The sequence below is a fragment of the Rousettus aegyptiacus genome, unplaced genomic scaffold (assembly GCF_014176215.1).
Source record: "Rousettus aegyptiacus isolate mRouAeg1 unplaced genomic scaffold, mRouAeg1.p scaffold_m13_p_2, whole genome shotgun sequence".
NCBI classification, from domain to species: Eukaryota; Metazoa; Chordata; class Mammalia; order Chiroptera; family Pteropodidae; genus Rousettus; species Rousettus aegyptiacus.
The window spans coordinates 54,886,433-54,902,684 of record NW_023416295.1 but is presented as its reverse complement, the minus strand read 5'-3'; the positions used below and the strand labels follow the sequence as shown (position 1 = coordinate 54,902,684).

Genomic DNA, 16,252 nt, shown 5'->3' with positions numbered 1-16,252 from the left:
GACCCTCAGAAAGGGCATTAGCAATTGCATGGTTGTGGTCAGTCCTGAATCCTTGGGGTGTTGCCCAGGCTCCCTGACCACCACAAATCTCCTCTTCCTGAGGGATGCGGTAGGATTATGTGGCCTAAATGGGAGGCATAATTTCAAAAAGCTATAGCGGAAATAGTGTTGGACTGAAAAATGTCTGAAAACTCTTGATCTTTGAGGCTCCTTCCTGAATTGGTTCTTCTGGCTACGGAGCATGAGAAAAGTCATGAGCATCTTCTAACTACGACTGGGAAGAGTCAAGCTAGGAATGGGGAAGAGTCATCCAGGGTAATCAGTGCTGGGAAAGATGTCACTGAAAAGTTACAGAAGCAGTGGTTTCATGGATACTTCTAACGTTATTTTAAGAAATAGCTTTGGTGACCTGGTGTGGCTCTTTTTAATTTTGTGATAATTACAGAGATGGCAAGCTGCCCATAGATTTCTAATTGACGGGGATAGTTACTGGTGGAGCGCTGTCTTTGGGATTGCAGGCACTGTAGCTTTTTTTTCTCCCCCAATATAAACTCTTTAACGTAGAACTAAAACTCCAGAAAAATCTTATGAATAGAGCATGTTTCCTTTCCAGCTACTGATGTCCATTTTATTTAATTTTTTGTTTTGTTTAGTTTGGTGTGGGTTAGCAGTCTGCAAGCAGTTACCATTACTAATTCTAAAAACGGATACAAAATAGGAACATTTCCAAATTTGAAACATTTCTTAAAAGGAGCCTGAATTCAAAACTCTGACTTTATCCTTATCAAATGCTTTTGGCAATGTTGAAGAAATCTTATGGGAGAAATTTAATAAACATTTCTTGGAGGGACAGCATGGAGTACAAACATCAGGGTGCCACCACAAAATGCATCTCAAACTCGATTTCTGAACAATGCTGTTGCATACTCTGGTCTAGCATTTGGAATTCTAATTACAAAAAATCCTAAACTGCTTCTAGATTCTTCTCCTCCATGGCCACCCTATTATTATTCATGCACTTGTCAAGCACAGACACTTCTTTCTGTGATAGAAATGAAACTGAAATCAATGAACACAGACAATATAATAGCACTTTAACTTCTGACTTTATTTTTTTTCCTCAAATAAACAGGCGATAAAATACTGTGTCCAAAACAAAAGGCATGGCTCCCTGTTTTCTTCTTTCACAGAGTATCGGACAATGTAAACAATAAATTTTGGTCGAACTTCTGAGACCTCTCAATTTTTTGCCAGCCATTCAAACAACATTCATTTGTTTGTTTATACCAACATTAGACAGCATAAAGAGTAAAACAAGCAAACAGTCTGAGGCATATCTGATGTGCTCACATTATGAACACGTATCAACATCATTTTTAGTCTGGCAAAGAAAAACATTGCTTTAAGAAGTGGGTCATGTGAGTGTACAAATGCTTCGTGGACAGGCCGGATATGCCGTGGTTCTGGTCAGAGTACCACTGAAACACAAAGGGAAGGAAACTGCTTTATTTCTGCAGCCGCACAATGCATCTAGCTTTGACTTTTTGATGCTGTCGGGATTATTTTGTAATTTTTCTAATATTATGGTTGAAATTCTACCTAAGAACATTTCAGCAAACACAATAATTTACATGTAAACATTTGGAGCAGGAAGATTTAAAGACCTATTAACCTTCACTTATTCTTTAACCTTATTTTTTAGATCTCAGTGGCTAAGCTTTCACAGCAGCCAGCGTCCTTGGGGGTCAGAAGACAGGCATGTGTTCCAGAGCTATCTGCTGGGACTGATACTTTACTTCTCTGGAGCTTGGTTTCCGTATTTGTAAAACGAGCAGGCTGGATTTGATTTTCCCTAAGGCTTCTTCTAGCACAAACATTCCATGAAGCTTTTAGACTCTAATTCTTCTCTATTGCAGAAAATCCACAACACATATAATCATAAACATCCTTTGTAGGAGTTAAAAATAGTATCAATAAAAAAACAGGAACATGATATCATAGATTCAAACTTTGTCATTGGAGAGATATTGATAAGATTATTGCTTTCATTAAAGGTGGCTATTGCTCACAGTGTAGTGCTATAGCCTTATAAGCTGGATTTACTTCAGGAGATCACAATTTAAAAACTACAAAAACTCTCACCTGACCCTTTGCACATTATTTAAAAAAAAACAAACATTTCAAAAAGAGGGGGGTTTCCTTTTCTGGGTTCTTATTCAAGTGAGGGAGAATTCATGCTCTCTGAAGTGGGGGAAAGGTAGTTATTAAGGATTATCTCCCTTGCTTTGGCCTTTGCCTTATTTTCCTGTTTTCATTTCCCACTCCCATGCAACCTGAATTAACAGTCAGCTCGTTCACTTATTCACTCAGTAAAAATAGGAGTTTCTGTGGTAGGCCAAGCACGTGCCAGTCACTAAAAACTTATAGACAAAAGGATTCTCTAACTCTGAAGGGAGCTATGTGACTTCAAGAAGCCTCTGGGGTCTCTGATAACAATCTGCAATTGCTTCTTACTAAATAAACAGAATCTTCTAGTTGTTTTGTGACTGCCAAGTTTTTTAGGCACTCTTAACACATAGCTACACTTATGTACATAGTATGACAGAACTATTGGATGTGGGAGCTAGAAATTATCTAACCTTAGATAAATTTATTTTATATGATTCAACTGGGATCACCAGAGGGAAACTGGCTTGCCTAATGTCCTTCAAGGAGTTAATGAAAGATCAAGATTCATTTACCAATGTTATGCCTACTCTACCCTACAGCCTCATTTTCAGGTTTTAGTTATAAAAAAAAAAAAAAATTAAAACTAAGATTCCTCCTTTTAGCTTTAGGGTCTAAGGCCTTGAACATGAGTAAAATAAAATTATGTACCATTGCCTGGAAATCCACTTGTGCATTAACCAGAGCTTTAGCAATCTGTGCTGAGTTTTGAAAGTGCACATTATCTGCAACAAAGAGAGAAAGTTAAAGCGCTGCTAAATACCAGAAAGCATAGAGTGACAATGTACTGCCTGGAAATGAACACCAACAATTATCTAGTCATGCCGTTGACATTGTCAGCAGTGAGTAATCACACTCATTTATGGAAATGTCCCTGACTCTTAGGTACTGACCCTGAGCACAGGCATAGGAGGATGCTTAATGTTTCTTAAACAAAGTGATGCTGGCTCAGTATTTTTATGTGTAAGAGTCTTGCTTAAACCTCACCATCTGCTGTTCCGTGGATGAGAAGATAGTCTACATTTCTGAAATATTCTGCTCTTGCCATCACAGTTGAATTCTGGAAAAGAGAAAAAATTAACATTTTAGTTGCTGCGAGTTCTAATAGAAAACTAGCTAAATCATTGTGCAATGGACTTAGCACCGATACTGAAATTATGTATTGCTTTGGTTGATAAATATTTAAGAGTCAGAGCAACACATTTTCTTCATCATTTGCATTACTTCCATCTGATTCTTAGTTTGAAAAACTGAAAGTTTGTGTCATATGTTACATATGAGTGAGACCTTAGGCATAAATGATGCCCGTTCAAGCTGTGTAGGGTTTGGGGGTGGGGAGGAGGTTGGGAAAGAAAGAATAAAATCCGAAAGGAGTAAATTCCTTTCTAGTGAGGTGTTTTGCAGCTAACAAAAGATCATCATGTTTGCTTGGGAACCCAGCAGAAGGGTAAACTCTGAATTACAGCTTTAAAATGGTTTTGCACATTTGAAATAAATTAATGACCTAAATAAAACAGAACGTGCTTACTTTATAGTGCTCGAGATTATCATCCTTTGTTGGGAGACCCATGAATCGCTCCGTGTAGATAGATGCTATAAAATGTACAAGAATAGGTTGTTTGCATCATCTCATTAACCAACGAGACTCCCTGGATTGATAACTGCTCCTCGACTCTCCCATGTGCAGCTGCTAAGGAAGGCTCTTGCTTTCCTTTACCGTAACACTCTGCGATTTGCCTCAATAGGGGGAGGCGATTATGGAAACGGGAACATCTATTATTAGAAAGGGCTGATTTTTAGCTTTTTCACTTCTACCTAAAGCATTTCAGTTGGAGGAGTATAGAGATAGGAATGACCCCATGGAATTAGTTGAAAAGAAATCACAAATGTGGCCACCCATATTACTTTTGCTGGTGTCTTAACTAATCCGGGATGGAAATGTGGCCCTCAAATCCTCCTCATCCAACACACATAACCAGTTTTTTTCCGAATAAAGACTCCCTACAAGTTACAACTATCTCATCTCTACTACCCAAAAGGGAAGGGATTCTAATGAAAGTTGATTTTTGTACAATTTTTATAGTTAATTCCAAATAATATTACATTCTGCATTGATGCTAGTCATAAATATAGGCACCGATGGGATGTATACTTCTCGAAGAAAGTTTTTATCTCTCTGATTTCTGGAGCAATGAATCTAGCAGCTACCAACTGTGGTGGGAAGGTGAATTACTCAGCCCCTGTCCAGCTTTGCATAAGATGCACTTAAAAGCCAGTTATGCTACATCAATATGCCTGCAAAAACACAGAGTTAGTTCTAATTTTAAAGGCTTGGTTCCGTAAAGGACAATGGGGCTCAGGAGAGAATAAGATACATTAGATTTTGGAAAAGTCCTTCCTCACTCTTAAGATGTTTGATTGTTACAACATGATTATACTATATCATATAAATAATCTCCTTTATAGGTTTTATTTTCCCCAGTGATGCTGAGGTGAATTTTACTGTATAATTTGTTTTCCTAGCAACCTTAAATATAGAGTAATTATGTGTTAAATGTTTTTGCAGCAACATTTATGAAATGTTTCCATACCATAATATTCCCAGCTGGAGACTGGAGCCACTGCTATCCCACATTTGAAAAGACCAGTTCCAGATGCAAGGGCCAGTGATGAAACATAACCTCCGTAGGACTGTAGAGATATTGTTACGTGTTAATCCCACATTTTTATAACTCTCCTCCACATTTTTGCTATAATATACTTGACTCACAATAAGTGCTGATGGGAGATGGGGGACTTGGATAGAGTAGATTAAATGTCTACCCTGCATCCTTGGCAGCAAGCTCCACCAGACATAACAGTAATTTCACCGCTAGGAAAGCATAACTACTTGGTGTGCTGACCAGAATACAGTAGAAGTTTAAGAGATGGATATAAATGCAATTTTCCAGCAAAAATTTCTCTTTTTTTCTTCCTCTCTATTTTTCTATCCAGAACCTTGTGGGAGCAAAAACAGGATTTTACTTGAAAGAAATACACCAAAAAAAAGGAGATTTTTCCAAAATGTAAATGCAAGCTACTTCTAAGAGTTTGCAAAAGTCCTGTGAGGCAGGACGCGTATCTGTGTATTTACTTATTTTCATAACAGAACAGCAATGGGAGGACATAAGAACCTTCTAGATAGTGTAAGACATGGCTAAGGTTTATGTATAATGTAGTTTACTTATTTTGTTTTGGGGATTTCTGGCAAAGCAGCTCAAAGGAGGAAAAGCCATTGGTGTCTAAAAATTTTACATTGAACGAAAGAGAAAAAAACAAAGAAACACAAAAAAGAATACAAATTGAAGAGTTAAGAGTAAGTTTAGCTTTCATCAGCTTTCTTCCCCTAGAAGTCAGAGGTAATTCAGAAATGTGGCCCTAATAGCAGAAGGAGATATTTGCCTGCGTCACTTGGAACTCTGAACCTTATCCTAAAAATGAAGACAGAGAGCATCACAAAGAGGCTGCGTCTCTCCCTGGAGGCGTATTTGCTCTGTATGCACATGCTGGCAAGAGGTGCTTCTCCTCAAAACATCGATTAAGTGGTGACATTCTGGGACATAAACCCCTGAAAACGTGTGTGCTAGATTAGGAAGTGATTCTCAGTGTCTATTCTTGCCCCAGTGCTGGGATGGGGCAAATCATACAAATCATAAGAGAAAAGTGTAACTCTCCAACTGAGGATGTACTTTTTTTTTTAACAAAAAAGACAAAACAATACAAAACACCTAATTACCGCAAAATTCTGGGAATCGTTTCCCTTACGTCAGGAGAAATCATATCATTCTTTAGTACAGAAAAGTCAGTTTTTAGAGAGAGTGGAAGAGTGAGAGCTCCACAGAGCAAGAAAGACAGGCGGACATGGCGGTGGCAGCAGGTCAGTGGCAGGGGTCCATTTTTAATCCATGAAATATATGAAATGGGGGAATAAGCTACACAATCTTGCTGAATGCAACAGTTTAAAGAAGAATTCTCTAGCTACTTTACAGTTTTATGTTTCTAGCTCTAGGAATTTTATTGAGGACCCACAGCTCCAAAACACAGAATAAAAGCGGCAACTCAGATTATACCATGGGCTCTTTTTATCATACTTGGAGGAAAACTAAAACATAGAGGGAAAAAAATGTATTTAAAAACAGAATAAACACTTGGGTTTCAAAATCATTTCAGTAAGTGCAAATCTCTCAGATTCAAACTTTCACCTATAATATCAAAATAATTTGTTTTGATGAGTAGGTTAGCAACAACTATTATGGAAATATGAGAATTTTCCTTCCTTCTTAATTTTAGGTTTAGGTGAGGGTAGAGTAAGCTGGAGTCCTTTAGAAATATTCTCATTGTTTATGGTTTTATTGGAAAAGTATGTTCAGTGCAAATAACAATACTAGGTCCTGCTTCTCCTTTCCTATGCCTCAGAACAGGAAACAGCATGAAGTGAGATTTGAAATTGGAAGCATCTGCATATAGTAAAAAGCTTTTAGGAATTATTAATCTGTATCCAAAAAGTGATTCGATAATAGTGCTGTATCTAACTGAAATTTTCATGTTTTCAGGATGAATACAAACTGTCTCCCAGAATTTGTAAGAACAAAACTACTAGAGCAGCAGCACAACAACAAAAAAAAGGTGTACTTTAAATTTCAAGGCAGCTTAGAAAAGCTATTCCTATTGTAGAAATGAAGAGGAAAAAAAAGCACCCGAGTTAACTTTTTTCTGCTCTCCCATGGGTGGGGCTCCAAGTCAGAGTGGGTGGTTGCCGCAAGAAAAGAACCCACGGAGCAGATTGGCCATGAGAATTCTAGAATTTTGTCCTTTGCACTTAGACGCCTTGCCATTTTGCTTAAATGAAGGATATCTTTAAAAACATTTTTAGAAGGGCACAGAATTTTGAGGGGTTTATAGAATATTCTTATGTGAGCTATAATGCACATTGGTACATTTTAGCCACAGGCAATAATAATAAAGAGCTAATGTTTGTGGGCCAAGATCATGGCAAAGGTCTTTTTGGTCCCACACAGTCTGTCTCCCTTTTCCCACCTCACACCACCCCCTTGCTCATTGGCCTTGTCGTTGTTTGTTGAACTCTCCAAGAGTGATCTAGCCCCAGGACTTTTGCAAATGCTGTACTCTCTGCCTAGAATGACCTTTCCTCGGAAATCAGCATAGTTTACTACCTCCCATTTCAAGTCTTGACTCAAATAAAAAAAAAAAGCCTCACCTGTCCTTCTAATCTAAAATTCCACCACCCCTGCACCATGCTTCTTTCTTGTTTTGTTTTTCTCAGAGCACTTATCATTGTTTCACATCCGAAACATTTTAATTATTTATCCTGCTTATTGTCTTCCTCCCAACCACTCCAACTCCACAAAGGTAGTTTTTAAGGTAGTTTTTTCTAATCTGTCTTCTTAACAAATACATCCCCAGTACTGAGAATACAACCTGAAACACAGTAGAAATTGCATAAATGTTTGTTTGCTATAAGACTTTCCTATTAACTCATCTAATCTTCACAGCGACTTGGTGAGGAAATTATTGCTGAGTTTCATGAGAAAACGAGCTCAGAGTACACTTAGAGTCGTTACAGAGTCAGTAAGCACCAGAACTGAGACTCAACCCCGGAAACTTGACTCTACAACTCATGCCATTCCCTCTACATTCCTACACTAGAGCAACCTCTTTGGGAACTTTAAATTTTGAGTCTAATACAGTCTCATTAGAGGTGCATTTGTCCTACTTTTACATCGTTGATCACACATAGCAATTCAAATTGCTTATAATTAGTCACTGGAAGAGAAAGGAACTAAGATTAAATCATGAACTAATGCTTATTCAACACCACCTGGCTAGGCCTATATTAACAAAGCAAAGCCCATAAATGAGGTTGTTATTCTAATAATTTAGGCAAAACCCCCGCTGCTCTTCATTTGTCAGAAAATAATTGCTTCAATTTTTCCTTGCATAAATCAGGATTTTGCAACCTCAATACTACTGACATTTTGGGCTGCATAGTTTTTTGGGTTTTTGGGGGGCGGGGGAAGGGGGGTACAGTCCTATGCATTGCAGAGTATTTGACAGTATCTCTGGCCTCTATTCACTAGATGCCAGTAGTACTCCCCAAGTTGTAACAACTAAAACTGTCTCCAGACATTGCCAAATGTCCTCTGTGGGACAAAATTGCCTGGTTAAGAATCACTATCATAATAAAAACTTCCTAAGCATAGTGCTGGGTGCATAGTGGATAGCTAAGAAGCAGCTAAAAAAAGAGCTAATAGACTTTGGTTTGTGTGAGTTAGAAAAATGAAAAGGTAAGATAAAAATGCCTCCTCTCTCCTTCTAAATCTGGATAATGAAAGGAAATGTAGGATTTGCAACTTATTCACCAATTGACTACAAAAAATGTGTGGTTAACTCTTGTGTATTTCTTAGATCACTAATGTGCCTAACACTTTATGGAAGCAGATACTTCCTTCCATGATATGAAACACAATAATAGTTAAATAACCCTCATGGTCATTCTCAATGTCTTCCTCTTTCCTATCTCCAATTTTTCATAGGTACTTGCTTATTACACTATAAAAGGTCACTTGGAGCTATGACTTCTCATCTCCTACTTCACTGTTTAAATTCAGGCTCTTGGTATTTGTTGCCAGAATTTCTGCTTTCTTAGACCATTGGCCCACTCTCTCTCCTACCCCAGGTCATCCTTTGCTCAGCAGCCAAGAGTTTCTTTCTAAGACACCAATTATACTCCCTATTGACTTCAAGAGCACTTCTCAAAGAGAAGTGGGTCGAATATATTTTGGCAATACTGTATTAAACAAAATTTAACAGGATTCTTTACTACTCCTTCATACACTTTTACATAGAATTTATGATTTACCAAATTATCAGATCAGAGAATATTTTCTTGAAAAAATTTTCTGGCACTAATAAAACACATTTGGGGGAACATTGATTTATAGGGTTAAATTCAGTTTAAACAACATCATAGATGTGCAAGATGGTGAAGTTTAGTGCTAAACATTTAAGAAACAAAGCTAAAAAAAAAGACAAAGTCCATTCCCTTTATGAGCTACGTTTTTGTGAGAGAAACCAACAGACAGATAAGATAAAACATTATAATTTATATAGGAGCAGTTTTTTTTTTACTCTAGTACAAAAAAACATCTTTTCTGAGTTGTGTCTTAAAGAACAAGTAGAAATTTTCCATCGTGGAGTGAGAAAGAGGTAGGGAATAGAAGAAGAGAATAGACATTGCAGGCTAAGGAAACAGACTTTACAAAATCATGGGAACAAGGAAGCACAGACAGAAGTCATATTATTCAATAAGGTGTGGGGAAAAGTAGAGAGAGATGAGACTGCAAAAGTATGTTACAGTCAAGGGCCTTGAATGCAAGTAAATGTGTTTGGATGCTAGGATGAGGTCAATGCAGAGCTTCAGAGATAATATATTTATAGAAAATAACTTGGTAAGAACTGTGTTTTGGAACAATAACTTCATTGGCAACATTGGAGCTTGTGAGACCAAAGCAGTGAGTCTAGTTAAGAGGCAATCGGAATAGTTAAACTGATAACAACCAACCTATGGTCCATGAATGAAAAAATCAGTATTACTTGGGTTCTTGTCAGAAATGCAAATTCGTGAGGCCTCCCTACCCTGGAGCACTGAATCAGAATCTTAGGTGATAAGGCCCTGGAAACTGTGTTTTAACAGGTTCTCCAGGTGATGCTTATATAAGCTAAAGTTTAAAAAGCTCTGGTCTAAATATCATATGAAGAAACTTGGACTATGGCAATGTCAATGGGATTGATGAGAACAAGTTTCGATGTTTGAAGGTAGAATTGACAGACTTCAGTAACCAACAGAATGCTTGAGTCAGGGAGCAGGAGAAATTGAAAATTGCTTTGAACTTACTAACCTGGGTGACTAGGTATGCAATGAGGTCCTTAGTAAAGATGAAGACTTGTTTTAAAGTAGAGACTATAACAAGTTTAGTTTGGGCAAGTTAAGCTTGAGGCCCCTGCAAGTCATTTGGAAGAGGTGATCAGTAAGCATTTGAAAGGTGGAGCTCAAAAGAGACTGGAGCTGGTGGCAGGGATCTGGTAGTCACCATTATCCTTGAGCCACATGAGTTTCCCAAGTACCCAAGGAAATGAAGAATAAGATTCAAGGCTAGATCCAGAAAAATAGCAACATTTAAAGAATGTATGGAGTGTAAAAATCATGGAGACATAGAAAAATGAGAAGTGATGAGCCATGTGAGTTTCCCAAGGACCCAAGGAAATGAAGAATAAGATTCAAGCCTGGACCCAGAAAAATAGCAACATTTAAAGAATGTATGGAGTGTAACAATCATGGAGACATAGAAAAATGAGAAGAGAAATGTGTCTCAGAGCCACAGATAAAGCCTACTCTTCCTCATGTGGCTTAAAAGGGCTTTTATTCTCTGACAACCTACCTACCCAGACTCATTTTCTACACCTTCTTCCATATGCCTTATGCTTCTGAAATTTTAAGCATTCCTAACCAACTGAGGGTCCCCACACAAATTCTTTGTCACTTCAGGACCTGGGCAATGCTTTCACTCTCCCTGGAATACCTCCTAACTAATCTCTGTTCACCAGGCTGAAATGCTACCTCATTTCTGAATCTTGCCTTAGCTCTCACAGCCAGAATTAACTACTCTTCTCCTTGATGTTCTCCACAAGTTACATCTCTCTTAACACTTTGAACATTTCCTGAGCAATTCCTTTTTTTTTTTTTTTTTGCTGTCTATTTTCTCTACTAGTGGTCCAGAGCAATAACTTACTCATCTTTTCATCCCTTAAAGAACCTAATGTATGATCTAGTTGAGATCCACTAAAAATTCTATACATGGCTGAAAAAATGAATAAGATAATGATAACGTAGATGGATTAATAAATATGGATTGGTCTTAAACTCAAAGAACTGATAAAAACAGCACAGTATTAAGATCTTTTTTCTTCAGGACCTTCTGGGTCCTTCTGCTAATTTAAGGGCTGCTCAAGTATTATATCCATTAGCAGTTCGCTCATTACTTTCTTCTCCCACACATACTCTCTCACACACACACAAAATTTGATTATCCCCTCAAGAAAATCAGGGTTTACTTCACAGTCACTGCTATGTTGGAACATAAGCAATGAAGGAGGCCTAATATAATATTTCCTCCAGAAGCATTTGCACAGACATGGTGAGAATCTCTTATTGAAGAAATTCAGACTGATATGGATGTATTTTTGGGTGATGAGTGGGTTCCTTAAATCATCCCACATAGATGGTTCTCTACCAAACTAATACTTAGAATGTTCCAGAAATGACATTAAAAGTTCCACTTTATGGTTATTTCAAAGCCTGAAGTAAAAGCAAAGTAAAACTCTTAAGAGAAATGTTAATGATCACATGTAAGTATTCAGCTTGAAATTTGAATCTTTTAAGAATTTACTTTAGGAACTTTCATAAAAATATATGATAGGAAAAGTTATATGTGAAGTATTTCACTATAAATATTTTATTTATTTCCACCCTTTAAATACCATTCTGTTTGGATATTTAATATTCGATAGTTTTAAGAAGGACTAAATGGCTTGAAGTAACAAATTTCCACAAATTCATTAACAGTTCTTCATCTGGTCACCGAGCTGAGAGTAGAGCCGAATACTGCAGATTCCCTTCAATATTGGGTTTCATTCCCTCCATCTTGTGCAGGCCTCTCTCAGAGAAAACAGCCAAGAAAAACAACCCAAGCACAAATGGCTGCAAATTGACTTGCAAATATACAAATTCAGACCAAAAAGTGAAACAGGAAATCTTTCTCGAAGGGATTATCATAATTTATAATGGGCGAATCTAAATCCTTTTCAATATTTCTCTAAACTTTCCAGTGACTTCATTGCCCATGACTGATAACTTTTGCTACTTCCTTTTAATGTATGTTTTAAAGACCCTGCACAGTTCCTCAAACAAAAGAAATTATTACTATGACCCAGAACACGGAAACTAAATAATATCTCTCTCTAGTTAGCACAAATTACCATTCAGTTTGGTAAAAAAATTTGATTACCCCCCTCCCCCCAAAAAAAAATCAAAATAGTAAAGTTATTACTGGCATTGGCTAGGTACTAAGGAATTTATAATTTGAACATTTCTGTAATTTAAAACTTTAGCTTAGCTTCTCAAAAAATGAGACAATGAAATATAAAATAGAAGGTATATAGTAACTATAAAATAACAAAGGAAATTAAACTTCTGATGAATCGGTTTAGTTCAGTATATTATAATCTAATACCAAAATTTAAATTAAAATGTATCAATTACAAGTTAATTCAATATACATTTGCTAAACTAAACTATTGAAAGAAGAGAAACACTTATAGCCATTACTTTGAAATCCAGATTATTCAAATGAACTGTTTTCATTGGGAGATTAAATTATGCTGCAACATTACCATTTCATGAGAAACCTTATAAGCGAACAATTTAGAAAAATGATGATTGCTGAACTGAATAACAGGCATAGAACATATAAAACGACTCACCCAGCCCCATATGGCTATTCTTTTTTCATCAATGAAACCCATTTCTATGAATTTTCTAAGGCAAAAAACAAATTTTTAGAATTTTAAGTGTGTACACATGACATTTACTTCATTACACAAGCACATTTACTCCAAAGATTTAATAGAAATGTTATATTTTCTTTGTTTAAACACATGCATAATCAGACTTCATTTACAAATAATTAAAAGAATATTATCATGTTTTCTGCAAAAAGTAAAAGGATTCTTTAGTCTGTACTGTACATCTATTGATTATTACTTTCCAGGGCTGGAAAGCCTTGTATCCTAATTGTATTTAAGTCACTTGGGACTCAGAGAGCTCAAGAGACAGGTCATAGTAACACAAGAAGTAACAGCAGCATAACTAGGACCAAATTTCCAAATCCCCAGCTTTTGAAGAAATGTTTTTGTTCTTGTTGTTTTAAATTGTGTTAATTTCACATGACTTTCTTTGCTTAGATGTTAATCACCATCTCATTTTTGGTCATATCCATTCATGAAAAAGTATTCATCCCTCTCCCATTTCATACTTAGGTACCTTCAATTTATCATGGTATAAATAATTATGCATCTATTAGGGCATGGACATGATTCAGTTGTGCTCTATTATAGGAGAACCTCCAACTGAAAACTATTTTGAAAATAAATCTCTCATTTGGAGCTAGGGGCCATACTGAAGGGCAACCTTTAAAAAGTCATGGTAAGCCCTTAAAAATGTAACTTCAAAATTGGAACAAAACAAGAGTGTTTTAGGCTAATTTATTCCATGCTCCCTTGAGAGCTGATGTTCTGGAGCAATTGTGATTTATTTTGGGAATGGTTTGATAAAAACTCACAAAACTCTCAGCAAAACAGAAGCAGTGGAAGAAAAAAGCAAACTAGATGAGCCACTGCAAAGGCCTGGATGCCGGGAAGGAGGGGAAGACACAAAGTGACACACATGGCCCCAGACAAATACTGTTTTGCTCCCTTTAGTTACATTAATGATCTTTCTGAACCTTCTCTGGAATCAGGACAGAGTGATTTTCATTAGTTGAAAAACTGAGTTTCTTAAAGGGATTTCACAGCAACCATTTTGCTCATTGCATTGATTTGACGTATGTTTCTAATGCATGGAGGAGCTGGGCAAATACCCTGGACAAACAGATGGGAAGAAGCCCTGTCAGTCACAGCTTAACCGACACTGATTCTGAGGGACACTGAGGAGTCTACAGGGAAGAAATGCAGTAGCAAATGGAGAGTTGCTACCTGTGTGGATGCCATTCATGATAAAGCAAAGAAAATGTGTGGCAAATTGTGGCATTTCAGCAAACTAAAAAGTTCAAAAAACAAATGAAAGAAAATGTTCACTTTCTTTGTTAAAAAAAGTAAGCTTGCCACGAGTGCTTGAAGACGGTTCTGAGCCGTAAAATCAATCTTTGATTTTATGATCTCCCAGAAACTAGCAATCATATTGCCTTGTATCTGGGGTAAAAGCAAACAACAGGTGATGCATGGGAACAGAAAATTCTTAACAGCTCCCTTCCTAGGTTAATTCTGAAATGATGACATTTACAGGAAATGATAGTGCAATAGTTAACATGGAAATGAAACATTAACACTTAATGTGGCAGGACTAGGTTAAAGGTTACCTAGATATTATGAGCACTTTGAGATCAACAAGGCTCTATATAATTTACCTCCAAATTCTGTAGAGCTTCCAGGAGGGTTATCAGAAATACTGTTGATAATGTGGTTAAATCAACAAAATGTTAGTAACAAATGAAAAAGCATGTTTTTCTAATTTTGGATGCTGGACTGAACTTTACAACTTTTCTCTCATAAAAATGGCCTTAGACCAAAGGTCAACATGGAATCCTAGTGATCAATTATTATTCTAATTTGAAACTGTTCTTATCGATACCTTGTATAACAGTATGCTAGGATGTATTTTCTCTCTCATATAATCCTTCTTCAAGACTAATTCTCAAGTTATATAAAATTTCAAAATTGTAAGAATGTCAAAAATGCCAAATATACTCCAAATGAGCAGAGTTGACCCTATAACTAACTACCGACGTTTTATGGGTCTCACATAGTACCATTTGCAGAAAAGTCCAAAGAAAGCAGATCCCGGTTTCACTTATTCTTTGACCTTGCAAATATCTGTGAAACACTTCTTTTGTATAGTCAAAAGTGGTAAGTTGCGTGGCTTCTTTTTAAATTTTTTCCTGTTTTTCTTTATAATCTATTTATTGCCTCTGACTAGTATTTACTGTTGTTTCCAAACATGTACGTATGATTCTCTTTTGGTATGTAAAAAATTTAGCCAGATTGCATTTTTTATAACAGATTCAAGGTGACAAATTTTATTCTTTTGGGAGGAGGTAATTCGAGGGCTACACAGAGAAATCACAATCCTAATTCCCTAGGTCAGACATCTAGTGTCTGATTCTTAAAATATTTCTTTTAAAAACATCATTAAATTTATTGTGGTCATATTGGTTAATTAGATTATATAGGTTTCAAGTGTATAATTCTATAATATCTATATATTGCATTGTGTATTCACCACCCAAAGTCCCAAAACACTTGGGGAGACATGCAGTTGAGTTATTTCCAGGATTGTCATTATAAATCTGTTCTTTTTAGTTTTTATTTTTTCAAAAGATTTCCCTTTCACTTTTGCAGAATAATGGTTTCAAGCAAAGCTAAGGCCAGTGCCAACTGGCATCTGCACTGTTGCATATGTTCTTTGCGTGAGCCATGCAGCCGCCTCTTGTTCATAAAGGTGTTTACTGAAAGTTTTATTGAACAGCAATGCTGTCCCTTTAGAGTGCAGGTGGTTTATTTACGTTACGAAGATTGTAAGTATGTTGAGAGTAGAGATTGTAAATTGCACAATTTTATACAGAGGGTCTTGCAATGGTACATATTAATATTCGATCTCTTGTTGAATGGCTGAGTATAGAAGTGAACATTTATGCCTGCTCTATAGCAGGAAGACTTTCTTCAAATGGCTCATTGATAAAGGGATCCAATTACACTTTCTGGTCCATCTTCAATTCTAAAGGCCGGAGACGTTTATGTTATTGTGAAAACTGGTAGAATTTGTGGCTCCCCGTCTATATACTGAACATCAGAAATAATAGTTTTTAAGGTCTATACATGGGCTTCAGATTTAAATTTCCATTTCATCCAAGGAACACATTAAGAAGCTATCTGCTCTACCTCGTGGGGTATTCTTAAATTTGGATGTTGAATTTTCGGTGGTAAATACATGCACAAAAATATAATGTCATATTTTGTTGTCATTGGTAGGTCATGATGATGAAATGATAATGAGGATGAGATTGTTTTTTTAACCGAAGTCAAAACAAACCACTTTTTTAGCTCTATTAATTTTGGAAAAGACATAATTGAGGTA

General features: G+C 36.5%; 1 protein-coding gene across 6 annotated transcripts in view; it reads right to left on the bottom strand.

Annotated features, from left to right (window-relative positions):
- Positions 1 to 1,087: 1,087 nt before the first annotated feature.
- The window catches only part of LOC107511737 (fibroblast activation protein alpha), a 71,389-nt gene continuing 56,224 nt past the window's right edge, over positions 1,088 to 16,252 (bottom strand). For all 6 annotated transcript variants that reach the window (XM_036236975.1, XM_036236978.1, XM_036236974.1 and 3 more), the window contains exons 22-27: positions 12,826 to 12,880; positions 4,818 to 4,917; positions 3,755 to 3,819; positions 3,214 to 3,286; positions 2,878 to 2,951; positions 1,088 to 1,478 (exon numbers count right to left, since the gene is read on the bottom strand). In XM_036236975.1, coding sequence (XP_036092868.1) covers positions 1,377 to 1,478; positions 2,878 to 2,951; positions 3,214 to 3,286; positions 3,755 to 3,819; positions 4,818 to 4,917; positions 12,826 to 12,880 — 469 coding nt within the window. In that variant the 3' untranslated portion in view covers positions 1,088 to 1,376. The remainder of the gene's footprint in view (positions 1,479 to 2,877; positions 2,952 to 3,213; positions 3,287 to 3,754; positions 3,820 to 4,817; positions 4,918 to 12,825; positions 12,881 to 16,252) is intronic.